Source organism: Motacilla alba, chromosome 6 (genome assembly GCF_015832195.1).
Source record: "Motacilla alba alba isolate MOTALB_02 chromosome 6, Motacilla_alba_V1.0_pri, whole genome shotgun sequence".
Lineage (NCBI taxonomy): Eukaryota > Metazoa > Chordata > Aves > Passeriformes > Motacillidae > Motacilla > Motacilla alba.
In genome coordinates, this window is record NC_052021.1 from 4,786,675 (window position 1) to 4,809,221 (window position 22,547).

General features: G+C 45.5%; 1 protein-coding gene across 16 annotated transcripts in view; it reads right to left on the minus strand.

Moving 5' to 3' along the window:
• PCDH15 (protocadherin related 15) overlaps positions 1-22,547 on the minus strand; it is a 635,072-nt gene that overhangs the window by 42,369 nt on the left and 570,156 nt on the right. For all 16 annotated transcript variants that reach the window (XR_005257309.1, XR_005257310.1, XR_005257316.1 and 13 more), the window contains 3 exons: positions 18,993-19,102; positions 17,628-17,768; positions 10,264-10,391 (listed from right to left, as the gene is read on the minus strand). Coding sequence is in view for 4 of the 16 variants with exons in the window: in XM_038140145.1 (XP_037996073.1) it covers positions 10,264-10,391; positions 17,628-17,768; positions 18,993-19,102 (379 nt within the window). In the remaining 12 variants the exon portion in view is untranslated. The remainder of the gene's footprint in view (positions 1-10,263; positions 10,392-17,627; positions 17,769-18,992; positions 19,103-22,547) is intronic.

Below are 22,547 nucleotides of genomic sequence, written 5' to 3' on the forward strand. Positions count from 1 at the left end.
TCTGTTGGCATTAAACTGCTTCAGAAGAAAGAAAAAAAATTAAAAAGTAGAAAAATATAAGTTGACTTTCAAGTCTGCAACAATACCTAAGAACTGCTTAATTATGAGAAACCTCCACGGCCAAATTCTCATTGAAAAGGAATTATGAAAGAAAAAAACATCTCACCAATTCATGCACAAACTTACACAAGAATATTCTTTATATTAGAGGGATGTCTAATAGAATATCCATATTCTGATGGAGCACAGGTATTTTTGGTGCAATCAAGTAACTTTTTATTAAAATAAGGAAGGATTGAGTGGCATTCCTGCCGTGGTGCACAGGGACCTGCTGGGCACCCCAGTTCAGGACACACAGCTGCCCTGGCACCGTTGCTGAACTGGATCAAGATGCAGAGCTGGCATCAACCAGGCAGCCCCAGGAACTGTTATTCCAGCTTCTCTGCTCCTGACAGCCCTGTGTAGGCCCATTCTGGCCTCTCCAACCCCATTCCTTATGCTCCTGTTCAACCTGTATCCAGAGGGAAGCATTTCCAAGGACCTTGACCGTGCTTTCCTGTGCTCCTTCCAGGGATCAGTGAGGTGGGAGCTAATTAATGCCTGAGCACTCATTAGTCATGGTCACGGCCTCAGCATCTGGAATACTTCAGGATCTATCAGCAGGTTTTTATGGAAATATTGGCACTGCTCCTGAGGCCTGTCACTTGAGCTAATGCTGGAATAAAAACCAGCCTTAACTTTGAAAAGGTGTATGGAAAATCCATGGAAAATCCATCCTGTGCCATGGCTTAAGAATGAAAAACAATGAGGGTTTGTGTCAGCATGAAGAGTTTGTAGAATCATAGAATATCCTGAGCTGGAAGGGATTCACAGGGATCACTGATCCAACCCATGGTCCTGCACAGACACTCCAGCAATCCCACCCTGGGCATCCCCAGAGCAGTGTCCAAACTCTCCTGGAGCTCTGGCAGCCTCAGGGCTGTGCCCATTTCCTGGGGAGCCTGGGCAGTGCCCAGCACCCTCTGGGGGAAGAACCTTGCCCTGATCTCCAGCCTGACACAGCTCCAGCCATTCCCTGGGGTCCTGTCCCTGCTCACAGAGAGCAGAGCTGTTTATGAGACACCACAGCTACTAAAAGAGAATTATCTGTGCAAGGTCATTAAGCCTTCAACAGGGGGCCATTAATCATCATTAATTGTTTCCTCACCAGCACTGAACAAGTTCTATATGGTGGAAATCGTCCCTTCTGGTTTTTTATTCATTTTCAGATAATTTTTCAGGGAATACCAGCACCCAATAAGCGAGCCAGGTACTCAAAGCGGTGTATGCTCCATGCTACTCCAACTCCTATCAGCCCAGATTCCCAGACAGAACCATCCAGCACTTAATGGGTAATATCCAGGCTGGTTTATTTGGAAAGAGCAAGTTTCAATCAGAACAGCCCAAAAGATGAGCTCCTGGAATGACACTGGCTGTCACTCATCATGGACACACAACTGGTTAAATTCCTACCCTCTCTCAATATTTTGCTTTCTTCTAAATTCACGAAGCTTCATCTGGGTTGACTACCAAAAGCATATATATAAAATGTGTTGTTTTTGTTCTCCAGCTCCGTAGGTTTTTTTAAGGCCTTTAAAACAGAGAATGCTGCCTCCTGGGTGAGCTCAGACTCCTTGATTAGTGATTTTAAGAAAGATGGGAAGGTTAAAAAGCTTTCTGAAATTTACTCTGTTCTGTCAGTCAGAAAAGTAAAGATATCAGTGGGCTTTTCCTGTTCCAACTGGCACAGGGAAACACAACCCCACGACATCCCAGAGCCAGCAGAGAGGTGAGAGAGTCGGGAGAATTGCTGAAGGAAGAAATGAATGTGAAAAACACGCTATGTCATAGAATCATGGAAATTTTAAGGTTGGAAAACATCTCCAAGATCACCCCAGCCAACCTTTGATCGTTACCTTGCCCATTAAACCACATTGTGCAGTGCCACATCCACTCATTCCTTGAACATTTCCTGGGCTGGTGGCTCCACCATTCCCTGGGCACCCCCCTTCCAATGCTGTGCCACTCTTTCATGAAGAAACATTTCTAAAATCCAACCCGAACTCAAGGAAGTGGCTGGAAAGAAACACCAGGCTGATGTTTGGATGGTGAGAAACAAGACAAAAATTAAAGCAGCACCTCAGCTGTGCCTGGAGTGCCAGGATATAAGGAATGGGTTCAGACTGCCAGAGGGCAGGGATGGATGGGATATTGGGAATTAGGAATTGTTCCCTGGCAGGGTGGGCAGGCCCTGGCACAGGGTGCCCAGAGCAGCTGTGGCTGCCCCTGGATCCCTGGCAGTGCCCAAGGCCAGGCTGGATGGGACTTGGAACAGCCTGGGATAGTGGAAGGTGTCCCTGCCCATGGCAGAGGTGGGAAAGGATGGGCTTTAAGGTCCCTTCCAACCCAAACCATTCTGGGATTCCAGGGTGAGTTCAGCTCATACAACACAGCTCAGGATAAAGCCATGACCAATCCAGAAAAGTCCTGCCTGGCCAAACCCTCTTGTTTATCCACTCTCAGCTTTGCATGAGATGGTAATGGAGCTGGGGGGGAGAGAAAAACAGAATTCCTGTAACCTCACATGGCACATGAGGGACCCAGCAGCAGCCACAGGAGCAATGTCTGATCCAGCTCCTTTGGTGACATCTGTGAGCAAGCCAAGTTCCCCACTGAGTGCCCAGTGAAGTCCAAAGGCCTCCTAGAGGTGCCCTGGAGAGCAGCATGACGCCCTTCCAATAAAAAGCCAATTTCTTTGTTAAAATGGATTTATGAGGTTGGTTCAGCCGGGTCAGAAGACCATCATATTTTTAATATTGGCAAATTCTCTCTCAATAAAAGCTACGGCTTTTAATAGCCACTGTTTTCAACGACACCAGAAATCAATTTCACCTTCAGCATTTCATGCCTGGAGACGTGTGTGACTAAAAACAAACAAAATTTGGATCCAAATTGAGGTATTGATGCTGCAGGCACTGGCATTAAATGAAGTCAGGTCTTCTGCACAAAGCTCAGGGCACCGGAGCTCAGCACTAATGAGATGTTCAAGTCTTGCAGCTGAGTTTAAGGCATTAAACTCCAGTGAAAGAGGCCTTTTGACATTTGAAGCTCACAGCCTGTAAAGTCCTGCAGAGTTCAGGTGCCTCGAGCTGGTGGACAGGCTCTGAGTTAATTGCTACCAGTTCTGAGAGCTCAGTGCCACCCCAGAGCCATCAGCAGCCCCAGCATCATCACAGCTCAGGCTCTTTCCACATCCAACCAGAGATGAGCAACAGGTGCCAAACAGGCTGGAAAAATGATCAGGTTCCAGCTTCAAATATTTAACTTTGTTTTTTTGCATTCCCCCTTTCTCTGCTCTTTGGATCAAACCCAAGGACACTGGGTTTGTCAGGACCAGCAGAGAGAGCTTGTGAGCTGCTCCCAGGAACCTCCCAAACTTCTCTAATCCTAGGAAGGATGTTTGCTATTCCTGTAATTTGTCCTGAAGGTAAATATTTTTGACACTTCATTAGGAAGAGATCTATGACATCTCAAGAGTTGCATTATGACTGTCAAAGAAGAGAAAGAGCTGCACTTAATCTTAATATTCCAGCAGCATATCTGCCTTTTGTTCTGCGCAAGAAATACAGATGTCTCCTAAATCCTGCTGTGATTGAGGGCTGATAAATATGGATGATCTCAGGAATTACCAGGACAAATTCCAGCCTCCTGTGATTGAGTGTAGGTGTGCCCACACAACGGGAGTTGGGTCAGGATTGCTGCTGCTGCTGCCTCCAGCCCTTTCCCATCCCCTCCCACAGAGGAGGACGAGGCACAAATCCTGGGGTGCTCCCTAATCCCAGCACAAGAGCACAGAGGGCATTTTTACTCAGAGGGTGCCCAGAGCAGCTGTGGCTGCCCCTGCATCCCTGGCAGTGCCCAAGGCGAAGCTAGAATTTGCGGTTTGGAGCAGCCTGGGACAGTGGAAAGTGTCCCTGCCCATGGCAGGAGGTGGCACTGGATGGGCTTTAAGGTCCCTTCTAACCCAAGCCATTCCATTCTCTCAGTGATCAACACGTTCTTTTCCTCTCCTTTGCAAGAAGGCCCAACAAATGATGCCTTTAAAGCACAAATTAATTAATCTCTGGCTCCATGTGACTGCACAAGCACAGCTCAATGGCAGGACACCCAGGGAGGCTGGTAAACCCCACTCAGTGTGACAGCAGCACTCTGACCCTGTCACCAAAAATCACCAGTGGCATGTTTGAGATGAGCATAGAAATTACCAGTAACTCCTGAAGCTGTTGCATAATCAATGGTGATCCCAGTTTTTAGCATTATCAGCCTGCACTAAATCCAGATTTGCTGCTCAGAGGGAAATGCAGTCGTTAATTTGAAATGTTTTCCACCTCCCTCACAGGGTCACCCTTGACCACAAGCCCGAGGCTGCTAACGGGGCATGGAAAATGGCAGGATTGGGATTGGACTGCTGAAGGTTTTTTTCCCCCTTCCTAGCAGATGGCAGCTCCAATGTTCCCAATTAGTGGCTGGCACACAAAGCAGCTTTTAGAACCAGACCGTTTTGCCGGTAGGAATTTACAGATTGTTGCAGATTTCCAGTTCTGATGGCACAGCTGCCACTGGCCTCTTTTAGGGGAGGTTTCTGGGTGTTCTACAGACACCTAAGCCTGGAAATTTGGGGTAGGCATTGCAATTTTCCTTTATTTCCTGTATTTCTTGACTTCCATGCTCTTTTACACCCTCATCTGGCTCAAGCCTTTTGGAACTCCTGCTCCTCATCTTGGTTTGCCACTGGCCGCCTCCAGAATTTGTAGCCTTGATTTTTTAAAAAATATATATATTCATAATTAATTTATATTTAGCATAAAATATTCCATATATAATACATCAATATATTATATATCTATATAACAGTATATTGATTGTTATTTTCATATATTCATTAATACTTATATTTATATTTATATTGCTTTGAATTTATATATCAATTTATATATGAATTTATATTTCTTCACTACATCACTGATACTGATCACTGCCCAGCTCACTCCCAGTACCTCCAGTGCCAAGAATTTTCTAAGAGACACAGGTAGAAAGAAATCAGGTGAATGGGAATTGCTCCTTTGCCCTCCAGTGGTGGCCAAAACCTCCCAGGTGCCAAAGGAAACCCAGATTCCTTTTGACAAGCTGTCTCATGGGAAAAGGTGTTGAACAAGAGAGGTTCCCAAAGCTGGGTATTGAAACAAATATTGGAAAAATTGATTTTGTCATTTTTCTTCAGCCAATAGCAGTTAGTGCTTGATAGAATAACTTTGTGTGTGTGTGAGAGGAAGTAAAGGCCACACGCATGGATTTCCTCAATGGGATGGGAATGATCCAGGCACACTCCCCACTCCCAGCCCCTCTAGGAGCCTTTACTCAGGAAGGCACATGCAGGACCAGCAGTCTTCAAAATGCCCTCAAAGAACAAAGTAATTGGAATAATCTTCAATTACAGGGGAAAAAATCCCAAAGGGGAGGGAATTCTCTGATTGCTGCCAGAGGAAAATAATAGGAAAATAAGAGAGCTTAGAGTAAAAAGTTCAGGAAGCCAACATAAAAACCAGGAATATGATCTTTGTAGGAAAAATGCCTGGCATTCATGTAATATTTGTCTTAGCAGAGCACAGAGCTTTTTTGGGGCCAGATGTTCCAGCAGCTGGAGGCTGTGCTGTTGTCACTGCAATGACCTTTCAGAGATTTTTACTCCTACCAAGCATCTTTTCTCCCTGCTCGGGGATCCATAAATCACATTTTAAGGAAGGAAAGGTTGTGACTGGCAAAGCAGTTCGGCTTTGTGCACGAGTCGTGCAACAGCCAAAGGAGGGATGAGCCAAATGTTGCCCTGAAAGCTCTCCTGGGTGCCCAAGGAGGAATCTCTGAATTTCCAGAACTTGCCACTCTGAAGATTCCCTTGTCATCCCAAAGAAAAGGAACTATCAAAAGAAATCTACAGGTTATAGGCACAGATAGGAAAAAAAAAAAAAAAAAAAAAAAAGAGAAAAAAAAAAAAGGAGATTTAATGCCAGATCTGTGAAAAAAAAAAAAAGGAATTTTGGTATTCTGTCCCTGTCCAGGAATTTTAACTGTTTCTTTTATCCATTGTTTTAGCTCATTATGGGATCTCTAAGATGCTTTTGAAGTGAAGAAAAGAGGAATTACTCCCCTGTGTGTCCTTAGGGCCAGAACCTGCAGCCTGAAATGGCTTTGGCTAATTTTGCTCTCTTCTGTTGAGATATTCCAAGGATCTTCAATATTCAATAAAGGATATTCAAAGGGAATAAAGGATAAATTTTCATGAAAAATCTGATCAGAAAGGGGCTAAGAGCACAGAAAAGGGCTGGAATGAAAATACTGTAAAATCAAAGCATTTCCATCAAATACAGCCAGCCAATTCCAGAGCCTTGGATTTGCTGTCATTATTTAGGCAAGATTCCTTCCCTGCAAACATTTTCAGGACAAAACCACCTTTATAAACTGAGCAGGAATTCAGACAATTCTCTTTCTTCACTAGAATTAGGACCTCTGATATTTCCTCATTTAAAATCTGTAATGAGTCAATAATTTAATAAATAAAGGAAGAAAAGCAGAGGTTAATACAGTTAATATTTAAAAAACAAGAGCTAATAACATTCCATTATAGGGAAAAGCCAATTCCTGCTGGTAATTTCCCTAAAGATTCTTTTGTGGGTTTGTTTCCTGGAGCAGATTGAAAATATTGTGTTTGGGCCTCAAGGAAGCCTGGTTAGAATTCTGAGGGGGAACAACAGGAGTTCCATGAAAATACCAGTGATAAACAAAATAATTCTAATACAAGGAAACACAAAGCAAAGATCAAGGCACAGAATTTGTAATTAGAGGCTATGCATGTTACATCTGGTTTTAATTAGTATATTCCTAATGAAAAGCACAAAAAGGTCTTTAATTAAGGAAATGGGCTCTCAAACACATTGGAAATTCTGGGTAAAAAATGGGAATTGCAGAGAAGGGGAATTCAAGCAGCAGGAACAAATTCTTTGCTAAAAATTGCCATTTTATTCAAATATATCCCCTTTTTTTTTCTGGGAACATCAGTACCTCCCAGCATTCAGAGGCCACTGCTCATAATCCAATCAGATGCACAGAGAATAATTCATGTGGTTTATCACTGCCCAAATTAATTCTGATTAAAAATAACTTTTGGAGAATGATTTGTGGTACTGTGCTGAGCTCAAGCATCCTTTTTATCTACTTAGAGGAACATTACTATGAATCTGGAGCAAAGCAGCTCATTATCCTCCTCTAAAAGGCTTTTATTCTCAAATTAATGTATTTAAGAGGATGCTGCTGGCAGTAAACCCAATGACCTTAGAGAGCTGGGAGAAACTCCATAGGATTTGCCTTGGTACGTATCAACTGTTTGGATGATGAGAGAAGTTTCATCCAACATTTTATTGGTCTATTCGTTTCTAAATTCCATTTGTGTGGAAGATCATGGTCTCAGGATTAGTTTTCTTTTCTGTTTATTTTATTTTAATTTATTTTTGGTGTTTGTTTATTTTTATTACTGGTGAAATTTTGTTCAAGGCAGAGTAGAGCATGACAAGCAACTGAAGCATCTGAATGTTCAGCAGTGTATTTGTGATCAATTGATACAAAACTTATCTACATCAACTCTCTGTTAATAATTAAAGACTGCAGTCCTTAATTATCCCCATAAGTTATTATGTCTTGTTAAAGAAGAACTAACTGTGTAATTTTTGGGCTGTTTTTGGAAGTTGTAGTTTTGCATCAGGTCACTTGAAATGCTGGGAGAGTTGGGATTGGCCAGCCTGGACAAGAGAAGCCCTGGGAAAACTTTGGAGCCCCTTCCAGTGCCTGAAGGGACTCCAGGACAGCTGGAGAGGGAATTCGGGAAAGGGATGGAGGGACAGGACTCTGGGAATGGCCTCCCACTGCCAGAGGGCAGGGCTGGATGGGATATTGGGAGGGAATTGTTCCCTGGCAGGGTGGGCAGGCCCTGGCACAGGGTGCCCAGAGCAGCTGTGGCTGCCCCTGGAAGCGTACAAGGCCAGGCTGGAGCAGCCTGGGACAGTGGAAGGTGTCCCTGCCCACGGCATGGGGAGCACTGGATGATTTTTAATGTCCCCCCCACCCAAACCACCCCAGGATTCTCTGATTCCAATATCCCACGTTTGAGGCTCATCAAGGCTGTTGTCAGTGCCAGCAATAGTGAGAAGACACTGAGAAAATAACTTTCTTCTCAAAATCACTCAGATGATGTGAAAGAAAGTGAGCAACTGTTAATGAATGCAGAAGATGAAAGCAAATGCATTAAAAACACCTCCTAAGAACCTGAATTTCCCCCTGGAATCCAAAACTGAATAATTTCTACAGTGCAAGCTCTGCGTGTACTTTATTAATGTTCTCCTAAATTTCAACTTGGAAAGCTGCTCATTTCATTCTACTCCTCATGAACAGACATTCATTCGATTAATTATTCTTAAACCAGGCTGGAATGGGGATTGTGTTTAACTAACAGAGCAATTACTTTTGCTTTCTAAAGGCCAGGAAAAAAGGTAACGAGCACTGACTGCTGCAAATGCTCAGTGCTACAACAATAAATTCCCGCCTGATCCTCTGCAACAAAAGAACTTCTTAATTATTTCTAATTTTCCTTTCACTAAACACACAATTATGTTTAATGCCATCCACGAATACCAACTCCTGGCTTAGGCCTCCTTCCATTTTGTGCCAGCAAAACCAGGCAGGATTGGAACAGAAAAAGCTTAAAGACACAAAATTGACATTTCTTTTGTTCCTTCCTTGTGGACTGATCACCTGTTTTGAGTCAAATGCTTCTAAAGAGCAAAAGCAGATTCCCCTCGTCACCCCCAAATTTCCCTTAGCTTTTCTCCACCTAATTTTTATCCCCCTGACACAGAAATACCTGTGCCTAAGAAATCCTCTTGGAAAACCAGGAAGGATTTCACAGCCTGTCCACATTTCGTGGGACGACTCCAAATGTGTTTTGACATTTGTGCCCCATAATTCATTTGCTTTCATATGGAACAAAATGTTTCTTTCCCTAAATTACTTTACTTTCCAGAGTTTTTTTTTTGTCCACTCCAGTGCCTCTATCCTGTTATCTGCCGTCTGCAATTCCCTGGAAAGAGGATGGAGCCAGGTGGGGATGAGTCAAGGGACAGGAGGAGAGGAAACAACCTTGAATTGTTCCAGAGGAGGTTTGGATGGAATAATTGGAAGAATTTTTTCATAGAAAGGATGGTTAGGCATTGACCAAATCAGTGGTGGAGTCACCATACCTGGAAGTGTCCCAAAATGTGTGGAAATGGTGCCTGGGGACATTTTTGGTGGTGACCACAGTCAGTGGTGCTGGTGCATGGTTGGACGTGATGGTCTTAAAAGTCTTTTTCAACCTTAACAATTCCGTGATTCTTCAGGAGTTCTAAAGTTCATGGATTTGAATGATTCTTGGATTTGCAACCATTTTTGGATTCCTAATTTTGGTGAAGTAGAAGCTTCCCAATTCCACGCTCCTCTGCCTTCTCTGGGCTTATTTTGGGAAGGACTCTCATGAAACCAACAAAAAAACCCAGCTAGGAACAACTTTATTAAGCCCTGACCCTTTTATCATTCCTGGTGCTCTAAACACGATTTATTTGTTTTATTGAAAAAAAAGGAGCTTTTACTCCTGGCTATTAATATCTGATGTGACATGTAGTCTGTATCTTATATTTCAAATAATTTTCTCTCTTAAAAAAAAAAAAAAACAACAAAAAAACAACCCTATGGATGGTTAATTTTATGCCCACTTTCCTCCCAGTGCAGACCTAAAGCTGCTGGATTTCCCCTTTACAACCTAAACAAGGTACCACAAAAAAAACCAAAAAAACAAAAAAACAAAAAAAAACAAAAAAAAAAAATCAGGTAAAAACTGGCATTGAATATAAACCAAATTTTTAAATACTAACAGATCTAAAATGAGAGCTACAAACTGGCATAAGACCCAAGCACCTAAAATTGACTACAAACAAAACCTGAGTTTTAACTCAAAATCATTCTTGCGCCAACATCAACCAGCTTTAGAAGATGCAAATTTCAAATTTTCCTGCAAAAAGTCAAACCAGTGAGTACAAATATTCCCTCTGTAAGTGAGGGTTACAACAAAAACTTCAGCCTTACCTTCACTTTAAGCACAGAAGAAAACATTCTGGCATCTTCAGACACCCCTCCAATGTACATTTTTTTTGTAAACACAGGTGCGTGGTCATTTTCATCCTTCACCTCAACAAAGACTTTGGCTGTATTACCTAAAAGAGGGAAGGAAAAGAGAAAATAGAATATTTTGCAATAATTTGTAACATCTTCTGGCATTCATGCATTTACAGCTCAGGGAGATAATGAAAAATAAGTATAGGGATAATAAAATAAAAATAAATCCATGAAAGAGCAGAGGAGGCAAAAATTGGATAATCCCAGAGTCACTGAGGCTGGAAAATCCCTGCCAGCCCATGGAGTCCCAGCTGTGCCCAGTGCCCACCTTGTCCCCAGCCCAGAGCACTGAGTGCCACCTCCAGCCCTTCCTGGGACACCTCCAGGCATGGGCACTTCAAAGCTCCCTGGGCAGCCCCTGCCAAGGCCTGAGCACCCTTTCCATGCAGAAATTCCTGCTGCTGGCCAAGCTGAGCCTGCCCTGGCCCAGCTTGAGGCCCTTTCCCCTTGTCCTGTCCCTGTTCCCTGGCTGTCCCCTCCTGGCAGGGAGTTGTGCAGAGCCACAAGGTCCCCCCTGAGCCTCCTTTTCTCCAGGCTGAGCCCCTTCCCCAGCTCCCTCAGCCCCTTCTGGGGCTCCAGCCCCTTCCCCAGCTCCGTTTAGGGATCCATATCACACCTTAGTTCCAAGGTTTTTGATCCCTTTAAATACTCACAGGTGTCACAAGCAGGTAATGAAGAGATGTCACAATGAGCTCATTAACAGCAGCTCTGCACCTTGCTTTGTCTATTTTAATTATTCCTACTTCCATGCAAATGCTTAATGGCTGATTCAGTCCTGGTGTCTGTAAACTCATGAATGGTCACACAGTATCCTGGCTTAGCAGCCTCAACACTTAATTAATTTCCTGTGTTAATTGAAAGCATCCCCAAGCCTGTTTTCCTCCCAGATCTGGCCTGGCTCAGGAGAACTCCACCAGCATTGCCTCACCTGAGAGGCTCAACTCAAAACACCAGAGGTTCAACCAGAAACCCCACTGTTAATTTGGTTTTATTAAAGAGTTCCTGCTCCAGCCCATTGAGCAATAAACATCTCCATCCTTCTGCAAGGGGAAAAACATCCAGCAAAAACCACGGACCTGATGCCAAACAGATTCCACTGTGCAGTAATCTCCACCAACATCTGCTTCCCTCTTTCAGAATCGTATCATCCAGAAAGATTGCTGGAAATGATGATATCCAGGTCATTAAAACCACATTTGCAAGTGATAAATTGCCTTCTTTCTGAGCTGGTCTTCCCAGCTCCTTTCAGTGCCAGGATAATTTCAGTGTTGCACAGGTGCCACTGATCTGAGTTACTTGTACAATGCAGGCTCTTTTGAAAAGGCTTAGGAGCTGTATGTTTAGGGGAGAAAATATTAAACCACAGACTATTTCTGACATGGCCAAAGTAATAATCTGCCTATCTGATGGTCCAGTTGATGGGAAACAAATGATGGCCTCATAAATGGAAGTGAAATCTGAAAAAAACCCCAAATATTTAAAATGCTGTCCCTAAGGCAACAAAGTGTCCCGGGGGACACCGAGCTGTCCCTGGGCCGGCAGAGTGTCCCGGGGGACGCCGAGCTGTCCCTGGCCGGCAGAGTGTCCCGGGGGACACCGAGCTGTCCCTGGCCAGCAGAGTGTCCCGGGGCCAAGGAGGCCAAGGGGAGCCTGGGGCAGCAGCAGAGCACTGGCAGCAGGGCAGGGAGGGATGGTGGCCCTGTGGGCAGCCCTGGAGGCTCCTCTGGAGTGCTGTGGCCAGCTCTGGATGCTGAGGCCAGCAGGGCCAGGAGCTGCTGGAGCTGAGCAAGGGCCTGGAGCATCTGGGTGCCCAGGAAAGGCTGAGGGAGCTGGGGCTGCTCAGGCTGCAGAGGAGCCCCAGCTGAGAGGGGCCCTCAGGCCTGGGTGTCCCTGGGTGCAGGGAGGGGCAGAGCAGGGCCCAGGCTCTGCTCCGGGGCCCAGCAATGGCACCAGAGCCACGGGCAGGGCCTGAGCCCAGCAATTGCCCTGCCCAGGAGGCACAACTTCTTCCCTGGGCACTGCCCAGCCCTGAGCAGATTGCCCACAGAGCCTGGGGGCTCTCCTCCCTGGGGCTGTGGCAGAGCTGGGGGCACACAATGCTGTGCCCTGGGCTCTGGGATGGCCCTGCTGCAGCAGGGAGCTGACACCAGCTGCCCACTGAGCTCCTGCAGCCTCACACACCCTGTGGGCTTCTTCAGTGAGGAGAGAAGGGGGAGAAAAAAAGAAAAGGAAAGGAAATGACATCATTTGTCAAGTCTCTGTCCTCTTAAACCAGGTCCTTAATGTCTCTGGCTGCAATACCAAACTATGGTAGGAAAATGAGCTTTCCAGGCAGACTTTCCCCCTGCAGCTCCACCCTTTAGGGAAGAAGGTGGCATTAAAAGCAGGATTGTGTGTGGAAGTGACCTTGCCCTGCTGAGCCTATAAGCAGTGCTATCACTGGCTGCCACTAGTTTGGTGTTGGAGGGAAGATCCTGATTTTATCTGTGCAGGTGGGATCAGCTGCTGGCTCACCTGCACTGGTTCTCTCTAATTCAAATTAAACATCATCTGCATATTGCACACTTTTGTCGTGTCAGGCCAGTTTGGGTGAGGTGGCTGAGCCTTGTGCAAAGTTTGCCTTGCAATTTGCTCAACTCCCCATTTGTTTAATTTGCTGGCAGTTCTCTGAGCTGCTAAAACGCTGATTTGTTTAGCAAAGGGTGAATGCTATGAGAATGGAAAAATGGAAGTTATTACATTAAGTACAAAGCAAATTAAATACCCTGCATATCCACAGGCCAGCATTAGGACTGTCACCCTTGAATATCTACCTGCATTTCAGCTTCCTGCCTGATTTCTGGCCACAGTCCTTCATTCTAGCAGATGGAGTGGAATGTGGCATCTGTGAGCTCCTCCCCATCCCACCTTTGGATCCAATCGCACAGCTGGCTGCAGGAAAGGGCTCTCTACCAGCTACAGAATATGCCTTACCTTCACAGTGGAATTCTCACTAAAATCCCTCAGCAGCAGCTGTGCCATGTGGGAAGGTCATACCAGACCCTCTCCCATGGGGATTTTTCCCTCTGCTTGATTCAGGAATATTCGTTGCACAGGGGCTCTGGTGCTCCCAAATCCACCATTCCTGCACCCCCAACCCCCAGCCTAAAGGAAAAGGCCAAAAACAAAGTGCACTCTTAGAGAGTCTTGTCTAGACTCTGTCATTAGCCTCCTTTTTCCTTCATATTCCAAATTTTTACCTGCTTTTCTAAACACTGGGTGTGGCTTAAATCCTCTTTGTGAGGACAGTGATCATCACAGGCCGTCAGTATTCACATTCACCTTCCAGAGGGTAAATGTGTACCCCCATGCATGTAAAACCTCCCATCTTTGGGGTTCTAAGTCTGGAATCCAGCTCCAGTTATTTTTTTTTTTTCTTCATGGATTCCAGGAGTTGAAAGCAGGATTTACTCCTTGGTGGTAATTCTTGTGAGACCTCTCAGAATCCAAGTATAAAATCTTGTAACTTATGACTGTGCTGCTTAAAGAGCAGAACAAAAAGCATCTTTCCCTGGACAAAGCAGCACAGTTTGCCAAGGTGGGCAAAAAGAGCCAAGAAAATTGATTTCAGTGGTACCTCAGTCTCCTACAAGTTTCCTTTTTCCTCCAGCCCCCTGGAGATGAGCTGCAGTGCACAGAAAATACAGAACTGCAGCTGCTTCTAAGTCATCCTCAGCTTATAGGAACCAGCTAAATAATCACTGCCAAGACTTTTGGATCTTTCAGCTTCTGTGGTTTGCTTAAGGGGAGTGAAAACACCCCGAAAGATGCTCTAAAGCAAAGCTGAGGAACCTCTGAAACACCTAAAATGAGTAGACCATGAATAAGTAACACAGAAAACCAGCCCAACAAAAACTCTTGGGTCACCAGTGTGTACTAGCATTTCATTCCCATAAGTTTTTCCCAAACATCTTTGTCGAAAGTTCTTTTCCAGTTTCCCCATCTAAAAATGTGTCAGATCCATGTGAGCCTGTAGTTTCTTGCCAGGCTGCAGAAATGAAGCTGAACTAAAGCAATGATTTTTGGACACTGGGACAGCATCAAGGATGCTTTGAGTGTCCCCAGGTGAGTTTTACTCAGTGCTTTCACCAGCAGCACTGCACTTGCCTTCTGCAACGTTCCAACCCAGCCATGGATACAGCTGCTCTTCAGGCACGGATAATTCTCACACAAATCCCTGCATCTCCAAAAGCAATTCTGCAGGAGGCAACAGCAGATTTCAAAGAACCTTTCCAAAGTTCATCTGAATTCAGCTGGGAGGGAGAATTGTAATTTGCCAGGGTTTAGGAGCACTTTGCTTTACTCCTGCCTTACAAGTGCATGGAGAAGGCTCTGTGCTTTGGCAGGTGAGCTGTGCTGAACTGCAGCTGGGCTCCAGCTCACATTCCTGCATTTGGCAGAACCAAGTAGGAATCAGCACTGAATATTTTTCAGCGGCATTTAGATCTAAATGAGCCCATAATGTCTGAAGAAGATCATGAAGCGCTGTCACTGCTTGAGAGAGTGCAAAAAGAAGCAAACAGCAACGTGTTTGAAGCAGCACAGACCCAAGGTCTGATTTAAATCCATATAAAACCTCTTTTTCTAACAAATAATGACCTGAGTGGGAGCTCAGGTTTTGTGCAGCCTCTCTAAAATGCACTGCTCTGCTGCCCAAAGAAATTGGAAGTTTGTCCCAAGCTCCCCCAGAGCTGTGAGGCAGCAGGATCAGCTCTCCAGGCTCTGCTTGCATTGAGTCCATCTGTCACAACTTCCTGGATTTGGGAACTGCCAGAGCAGCCAACTTGTAAAGCACTGCCAGCACCAACTTTTGCAAGTAAAAACATAAGGCTGCTTTACTGTTACATCAACACCACAGGGACACAGAATTCATGCTCATATTTAATGTAGTGGAATCATCATTCCCAATTACTATGGAGCAGCTGCAGAATTTTAGTTGTAAAACTCCCATTTCCACTTTATTCCCAAAGGGTTTTTTGGGTTTAGAAAAACAAAAACTGAAGGAGTCAGGACTGTTGCCTTACCCCCAACTCCCAGAGCAAATCCCTGATCACAGCTGGGTTCAGCAGAGCCAGGACAGTGCCTTTGTACCAGCCCTGGGGGTGCCAAAGGTGACAAACAGTTCTACCTGACTGGATAAAACGTGGAAATAATCATTAAAAGGGTGATTTTGTTTTCAAACCTTCTGACAGCAAGATAAAAACCGTGTCTAACACGGTCCTGTCATAGAATCATCCAGGTTGGAAAGGACCTCCAAGATCATGGAGTATGACCTGTGATCAATCTCCACCTTGTCACCCAGTCAATTAATTCCTCTTAAATACAGGAAAAGCCACCACGGGGTTCTGTCATTATCTTTGTATCTCTAGGAATGTGAAATCACAGAATCCCAGACTGGTTTGGGTGGGAAGGGACCTTAAAGCCCATCCAGTGCCACCCCTGCCATGGGGAAAGACACCTTCCACTATCTCAGGCTGCTCCAAGCTACAATGTTCAATCTAGCCTTGGACAATTCCAGGGATCCAGGGGCAGCCACAGCTGCTCTGGACATGCCCACCAGTGCTTTGGTTCTACAACTGGGACCAGGTTGAATTGGGAGGTAAAAGCTTCTCTTTGTCCCCTCCTTGTCCATCCTGTTCCAATGCTCTTTGTCTCTGTGTTTAGGCAGTACTTTCTCTTTGCTGCTCCCTCTGCTTCCACACAAATCCTTCTGCTCCTCCTACCCCTTACCTTCTTAACTCAAGGAGCATCCAAGTCCAGCTTCTGGCCCTGCACAGGACAGCCCCAGAAATACCACCCTGTGCCTGAGAGTATTGTTCAAACTCCATTAATATGGAAGGTCCTTCAGGCCTCAGCATTATCAGAATCCTCAAGAAGAACTCCAAGCTTTTTAAGTCATCCTCATCATCCAACCTAGATCACCATCCACTCAAATGAAGTAAAACAACACAGCAATTTCATATCACGATGTTTCAGTTAAAGTAACTCCTTTAATGAGTTTGCTGAAAACAAGAATGTGACTTTGCATGATTTAGCATCATCTATGAAACTCCCAGTTTAAGTCACCAATTCGATGTTCTCATACTCCAAAGGACATCTCAATTTACTTTCTCTCCTCATGTATTTATTCAATTATTGCCACGCTATCACCTGGCACCATCACGGAATGACAAGCTCAGTTACACTTAATGCACTTTCACTTTTCCCCTGCACAGATGAAAACTCCAGCTCCTACTTCTCTATAATTATTTCCTATAATACCATGACTGAAAACAATTTGATACCCAGCTTCTGAGCTTTGTGACATTCAGACCTGTGTGGTGGCTGAGCAGTTTTTCAGGGCTGTGTTATTTATAGAATCTCAGGGTCACAGAGGCTGGAAAATCCCTGCCAGCCCATGGAGTCCCAGCTGTGCCCAGTGCCCACCTTGTCCCCAGCCCAGAGCACTGAGGGCCACCTCCAGCCCTTCCTGGGACACCTCCAGGCATGGGACTCCACCACTGCCCTGGGGAGCCTCTTCCAATGTTTAACCTTGCTTTCCATGCAGAAATTCCTGCTGCTGGCCAAGCTGAGCCTGCCCTGGCCTAGCTTGAGGCCCTTTCCCCTTGTGCTGTCCCTGTTCCCTGGCAGCACAGCCCGACCCCCCCTGGCTGTCCCCTCCTGGCAGGAGTTGTGCAGAGCCACAAGGTCCCCCCTGAGCCTCCTTTTCTCCAGGCTGAGCCCCTTTCCCAGCTCCCTCAGCCCCTCCTGGGGCTCCAGCTCTGTTCCCCAGTTCTGTGGGTAGCATTGGAAAGAAACTCTGATGAAGGTATTGGAACTGCCACTCCTGTACAGTGTCTCAGGCCATCCCCAAGATTTGTGGCATGTTCCCAAATATTTGAGCACCTTCAGCTAACACAGAATCCCAGAATCCCAGACTGGTTTGGGTTGCAAAGGATCTACAAACCCATCCAGTGCCACCCCTGTCATGGGCAGGGACAGGTCCCACTATCCCAAGCTGCTCCAAGCACCATCCAGCCTGGCCTTGGACACTTCCAGGGATCCAGGGGCAGCCACAGCTTCTCTGGGCTAGTTAGGCTGAGAGATCCAAAAATGCACCATGGGCTGTGATCCCATCATCACCATCACCCCCCTAAAACACAGCAAGGTCACTGGAAAGCAATTTCAGCCTTCTCAGCAAATACCAGCAATATCTGTGTAAAAAAGATGGCAAAGGAAGGATTTTTGATACTTACTTTTCGAGGGGACCCGCAGGTTGGACCTCACCACCTGCAGGGAGTCTGCCTGCACTCGGAGCTCATAACTTTGGACACTTTCATAGTCCAGAGGCTTTTTCACAGAGATCACTCCCGTTCTGTTGTTAATGGCAAACACATCTGGAAGGCAGCAAAACCACAGGAATTTTATGAGATGCATAAACAGGGATTTTCAATGCCCAAGGGTTTTATTTTGGGGATGACAAAATTCTCTGACACTGCCAAGCAAGTCGTTACCTCCCTCCCTCCTTCCCTCCCTCCCTCCTAACCTCCCTCTGTCCCGCTTGGAAAATCCTACATAGCTCATCTTGGAAGATATTTTTAAGCAGCAGAGCAGCAGGATCTACCCTGCTACTGGAATAACCAACCCAGCATCACAGAATCATGGAATATCCTGAGCTGGAAGGGACCCAGATGATCAGGGAGTACAACTCCCTGCACAGGACTTGAGTAGAAATGGAAAGATAGGACAAGACAAAGAGCCCAGTCTCACAAAAAGGAGGATGGGGTGGGGAATTCTTTACATCCCTCCCAGTAATTCTGTGTTATTTTGTCAGGATGTTCAGGTGGTTCACAGAGAGTATCCCAGCAGGATGTTTTGTTTGGATATCAGGCTCTAATCCAATATTTGTTCCAGCATGGCCGAGTCTATAATCCCTTAAATCAGATTTTTAAGCAAGTACAATTCCATCAAAGCTATTTATGTTTTTATTTTGATGTGCCATGGACTCACACTATGTGGCATCCACAGGAATTTTCACATCAGTGAGAAATATTTTCTTGTGTTTTTGCTAATTAATCTGATCTTTAGCTTATCTCCAAAGGCTTGGTAATGGCAGTCACAGAATCATGGAATGGTTTGGGTGGGAAGGGACCTTAAAGCCCGTTTAGTGCCACCTCTGCCATGGCACACCTTCCATCATTCCAGGGTTTCCAAGTCTGTTGAATCTGGCCTTGGACACTTCCAGGATCCAGGGGCAGCCACAGCTCCTCTGGGCACCCTGTGCCAGGGCCTGCTCAGCCCTCCAGGGAACAATTCCTTCCCATTATCCCATCTAAACTTCTCTGTTCCAGCCTGAAGCCATTCCCCCTTATCCTGCTCTTTCCAAGAAGTCCTTCTCCAGGTTTCTTGTTGGTCCCTTCCAGCCCTGGAATTCCCTCCTGCTTGTCTAGATGAGGTGGGATTTCACCTCGATGACCTGAGAGCTCTTCTCCAGCCTCAAGGATTCTGTGATTTACCCCAACGGCTTTACTTCTCCACAATTTCTTGCAGATCTCTGATTCCCCATTACCACAAGACTGAAATATGAATATTAGTATTAATATAAATATTATTACACTTACCATCTTCATTCCCTGACACAATGGAGTACACCACTGTCTGGTTCAAGGCGGCCGCGGTGACAACGGTGACCACAGTTCCTTTTGGGGCACTTTCACTCACTGGGGGGGGCCTGCAGAGTGGGACAGAAGGAGTTGTGTTACATTCCTGAGCAGTAGATTATTGGCACTTACTCCTCAGGTTAGCATGTCCTCCACCTATTCGGCTGCCAAAGGATCTGTTATGAGGGAAAATCATATTAAAAAGGAAAATGTTTAACCTTTGAGAATGCAAAACCCACTGAGGAGTCCAATAGACAAGAGGTGGCAACGTAAAGATGTAATGATTCTTGGGTCTGAGAAGTGGGAAAGCAGGGAATAATGAGAAACAAGAACCACCACAGCCTGATAAATTAGAAATAAAAGACAAAACAGATCTTTTCTATATATATTTTATATATATATATCTCTCTTTTATAATAGATCTTGAATATATTCAAGTCTACTAAGAAAACACAGTAATCTGTCAGAAAACAACTCAGGAAAATTCATACATGGGTAAAATTCCATGCCTTGAACAGGATTCACACTGGGGCCACCTCTACGGGAATTTCTACTCCTCACAAAGATCCAAAAATTTTCATGCCAACACATTTTGATACCAAACCCAGGATGCTTTTCAGGAAATGAGCTGCAGCCCAAGGCTATCCAACCACTGTAAGGGTGGGCAGGCCCTGGCACAGGGTGCCCAGAGCAGCTGTGGCTGCCCCTGCATCCCTGGCAGTGCCCAAGGCCAGGCTGGACATTGGGGCTTGGAGCAGCCTGGGATAGTGGAAGGTGTCCCTGCCCATGGTGGGGGTGGCACTGGATGGGCTTGGAGACCCTTTGACACCAAACCATTCCATGACTCCGTACCGATGTCTTTAAATCAGCAATCTAAACAATTTCAACAAGGAGAAGTGAGAGGCTTGAGCTCATCTCAAATCTTGCTCCTCAGAATTTCCTCATAGCAAGCAGTGGTTGAATTCATGTTTCAAACTCTTCAAAATAAATTTAGAAGGAAGTTTTGGCACTCATCTATGAATGCAGATGGGTTTTTTTTAATGTATTATGCAGATGTTTTCAATTTTTAAAAATTACACTCATTTGATAGATAACAAAATAAATACAGATGAGGATCTGCTCAGAGAGGCTCCTGAGTTTGAAGAGCAGTTGTGCACTGATCTTCAAAATTCTGGACAGAAACTACAGCTGCTTCTTTCCAGGGAATATCATGGAGGTATTCAGAAGGCCAAATGGCAGCTGGGGACAAAGTCTAGTGGTGGCCCTGGCAGTGCTGGGGGAAGAGTTTGATTGGATGATCCCAAGGGTCTTTTCGGGCCCAAATAATTCTGTGATTCCATGAATATTTTATCACTTTTCCCTTTCATCTTCCAGGTAGTTTTCAAATCCTCCACCACACACCACATTTTCCCATTTTAAGGCCAGGGAATGGGCATGGCCCCGAGGCTGCCAGAGCTCCAGGAGTGCCAGGACAATACCCTCAGGGACAGGGTGGGATTGTTGGGGTGTCTGGGCAGGGCCAGGAGCTGGGATCAATAATCCTTGTCTGTCCCTTACAACTCAGGATATTCCATGATTATATCAAAGTTGGAACCCCAGGACACAATCCCAACTGTTGAACCCAAACTTCTCCCACCAAGAAGTGGCCAATCTTCCCTCGAAGTCTACCTTACAAACACTTCCTTTGGAATCAATATTGCTTTGAACATCCTAGAAAAAAATGGAGATAATGAATATATGGAATTAAGTTTTGGATCATGCAATGTAACAGTGATCTCCTCTTTTTTTTTTTTTCACTGATGGAAAAATCCCCTTTTACTCTGCACGGAGCAGATCCCTCTGCTCCCACTGCTCTGCGTCAGTGGTTGGAATAAAATTCCTTCTTGCTCCCTAATTTATTAAGCTCTTAAACCATTGCTATGAAAAGCTTTTTAAGGTGTATTTAACCAATGCAAATGCTAATCTTAGGGATTAAAAAGATGCCAAAAGGCAGGGAAATACAGGGGGGAAAAACTTCCAACACTGGAAGCATTTAAAGCTGGAGTTCTTTTGATGAGGTCACAGAGGAAAATGCCCTCTTTATGCTGCATTATAGATAATTTTGTTTTCTTTGTCTTCTAAAGCATAACAACAGCCCTGCATTTCATTCCCAGCACAATTCCAGGATATTTCTGCAGCGGGAATGACCTTATAGCTCCCTCTGCCAGTGCTAAATCCAAGGGATTGACAAATCAATAATAATTAGTGAGAGGTTTTGTGTTTGCTCTGGAGGGAGGAGGAAGAACAGCACCCCCCACTCCCCCCCATTATAATTGCACTGATTTCATTCCTTTCCTTTAATTCCAGGGATTGGGAACAACAGGAGCAATGCGTCAGCTGCAGTAAAACACCCAGCTCATCCCTTCAGAGCATTCCTCTGGACTGTGGAGAAACAAAGCAGCAGAAGATGAGCATCCAACTTCCTATATCCTGCTCTTTACCCAGTGCTTCCAGCTCTAATAACCTTTCTAAGGGAATAAATTCCTTATTTTCCAATGTTTGAATGGCTAGGATGGAAAATGGTGGGGGTTTTTTTTTGACACATTATTTGAAGGTGTTTTAAGGCACAGGGAAAGGTGCTTTTATGCCATAATTTTGCATCACTGCATGATAAAAGCTAGAATTTTTGTGGGAAGGGGAAAGCAGGAAAATCCAGCCCAAACCACCCAGAAAAGGATTAGAAAACCCCCATGGCAGTGGACGGGAAGGGAATTTCTGTGAGCTCAAAACCACTGGGGGGCAGAGAGGGTGAAGGGATTGGTTTGCCACTATCATCCAGGATGGGGTTGATGTGTCACTGTCACCTGGGTGTGTCTCTGCCTCCCAGCCCAGTGCTGGCTCCATGGAACCAGAGTTTTTAAGGATGGAAAAGACCCCCAAGATCATCAAGTCCAACCATCTACCAGCATCACCCTGCTCACCACTAACCATGTCCCCAAGTGCCACATCCACACAGTTTATCAACACCTCCAGGGATGAGCACTCCAAAGCTCCCTGGGCAGCCCCTGCCAAGGCCTGAGCACCCTTTCCATGCAGAAATTCCTGCTGCTGGCCAAGCTGAGCCTGCCCTGGCCCAGCTTCAGGCCCTTTCCCCTTGTCCTGTCCCTGTTCCCTGGCAGCACAGCCCGACCCCCCCTGGCTGTCCCCTCCTGGCAGGGAGTTGTGCAGAGCCACAAGGTCCCCCCTGAGCCTCCTTTTCTCCAGGCTGAGCCCCTTTCCCAGCTCCCTCAGCCCCTCCTGGGGCTCCAGCCCCTTCCCCAGCTCCGTTCCCTTCCCTGGAATTGCTTTGAAATATTTGAAACATTTTCAATGAAATGGTTCCTTTCTGAACTTCTGAACTCCCCACCTTCTCAAACCTGTGATTTCTGATTCCTTCCCAAAACTCCCATGCCCAGGATCTACATCAATCCCATCCCTGGATGTCAGAAGGTCCCTTGCAATAAATGATAGTCCACCTGCATCCCACAAATTTTGGGG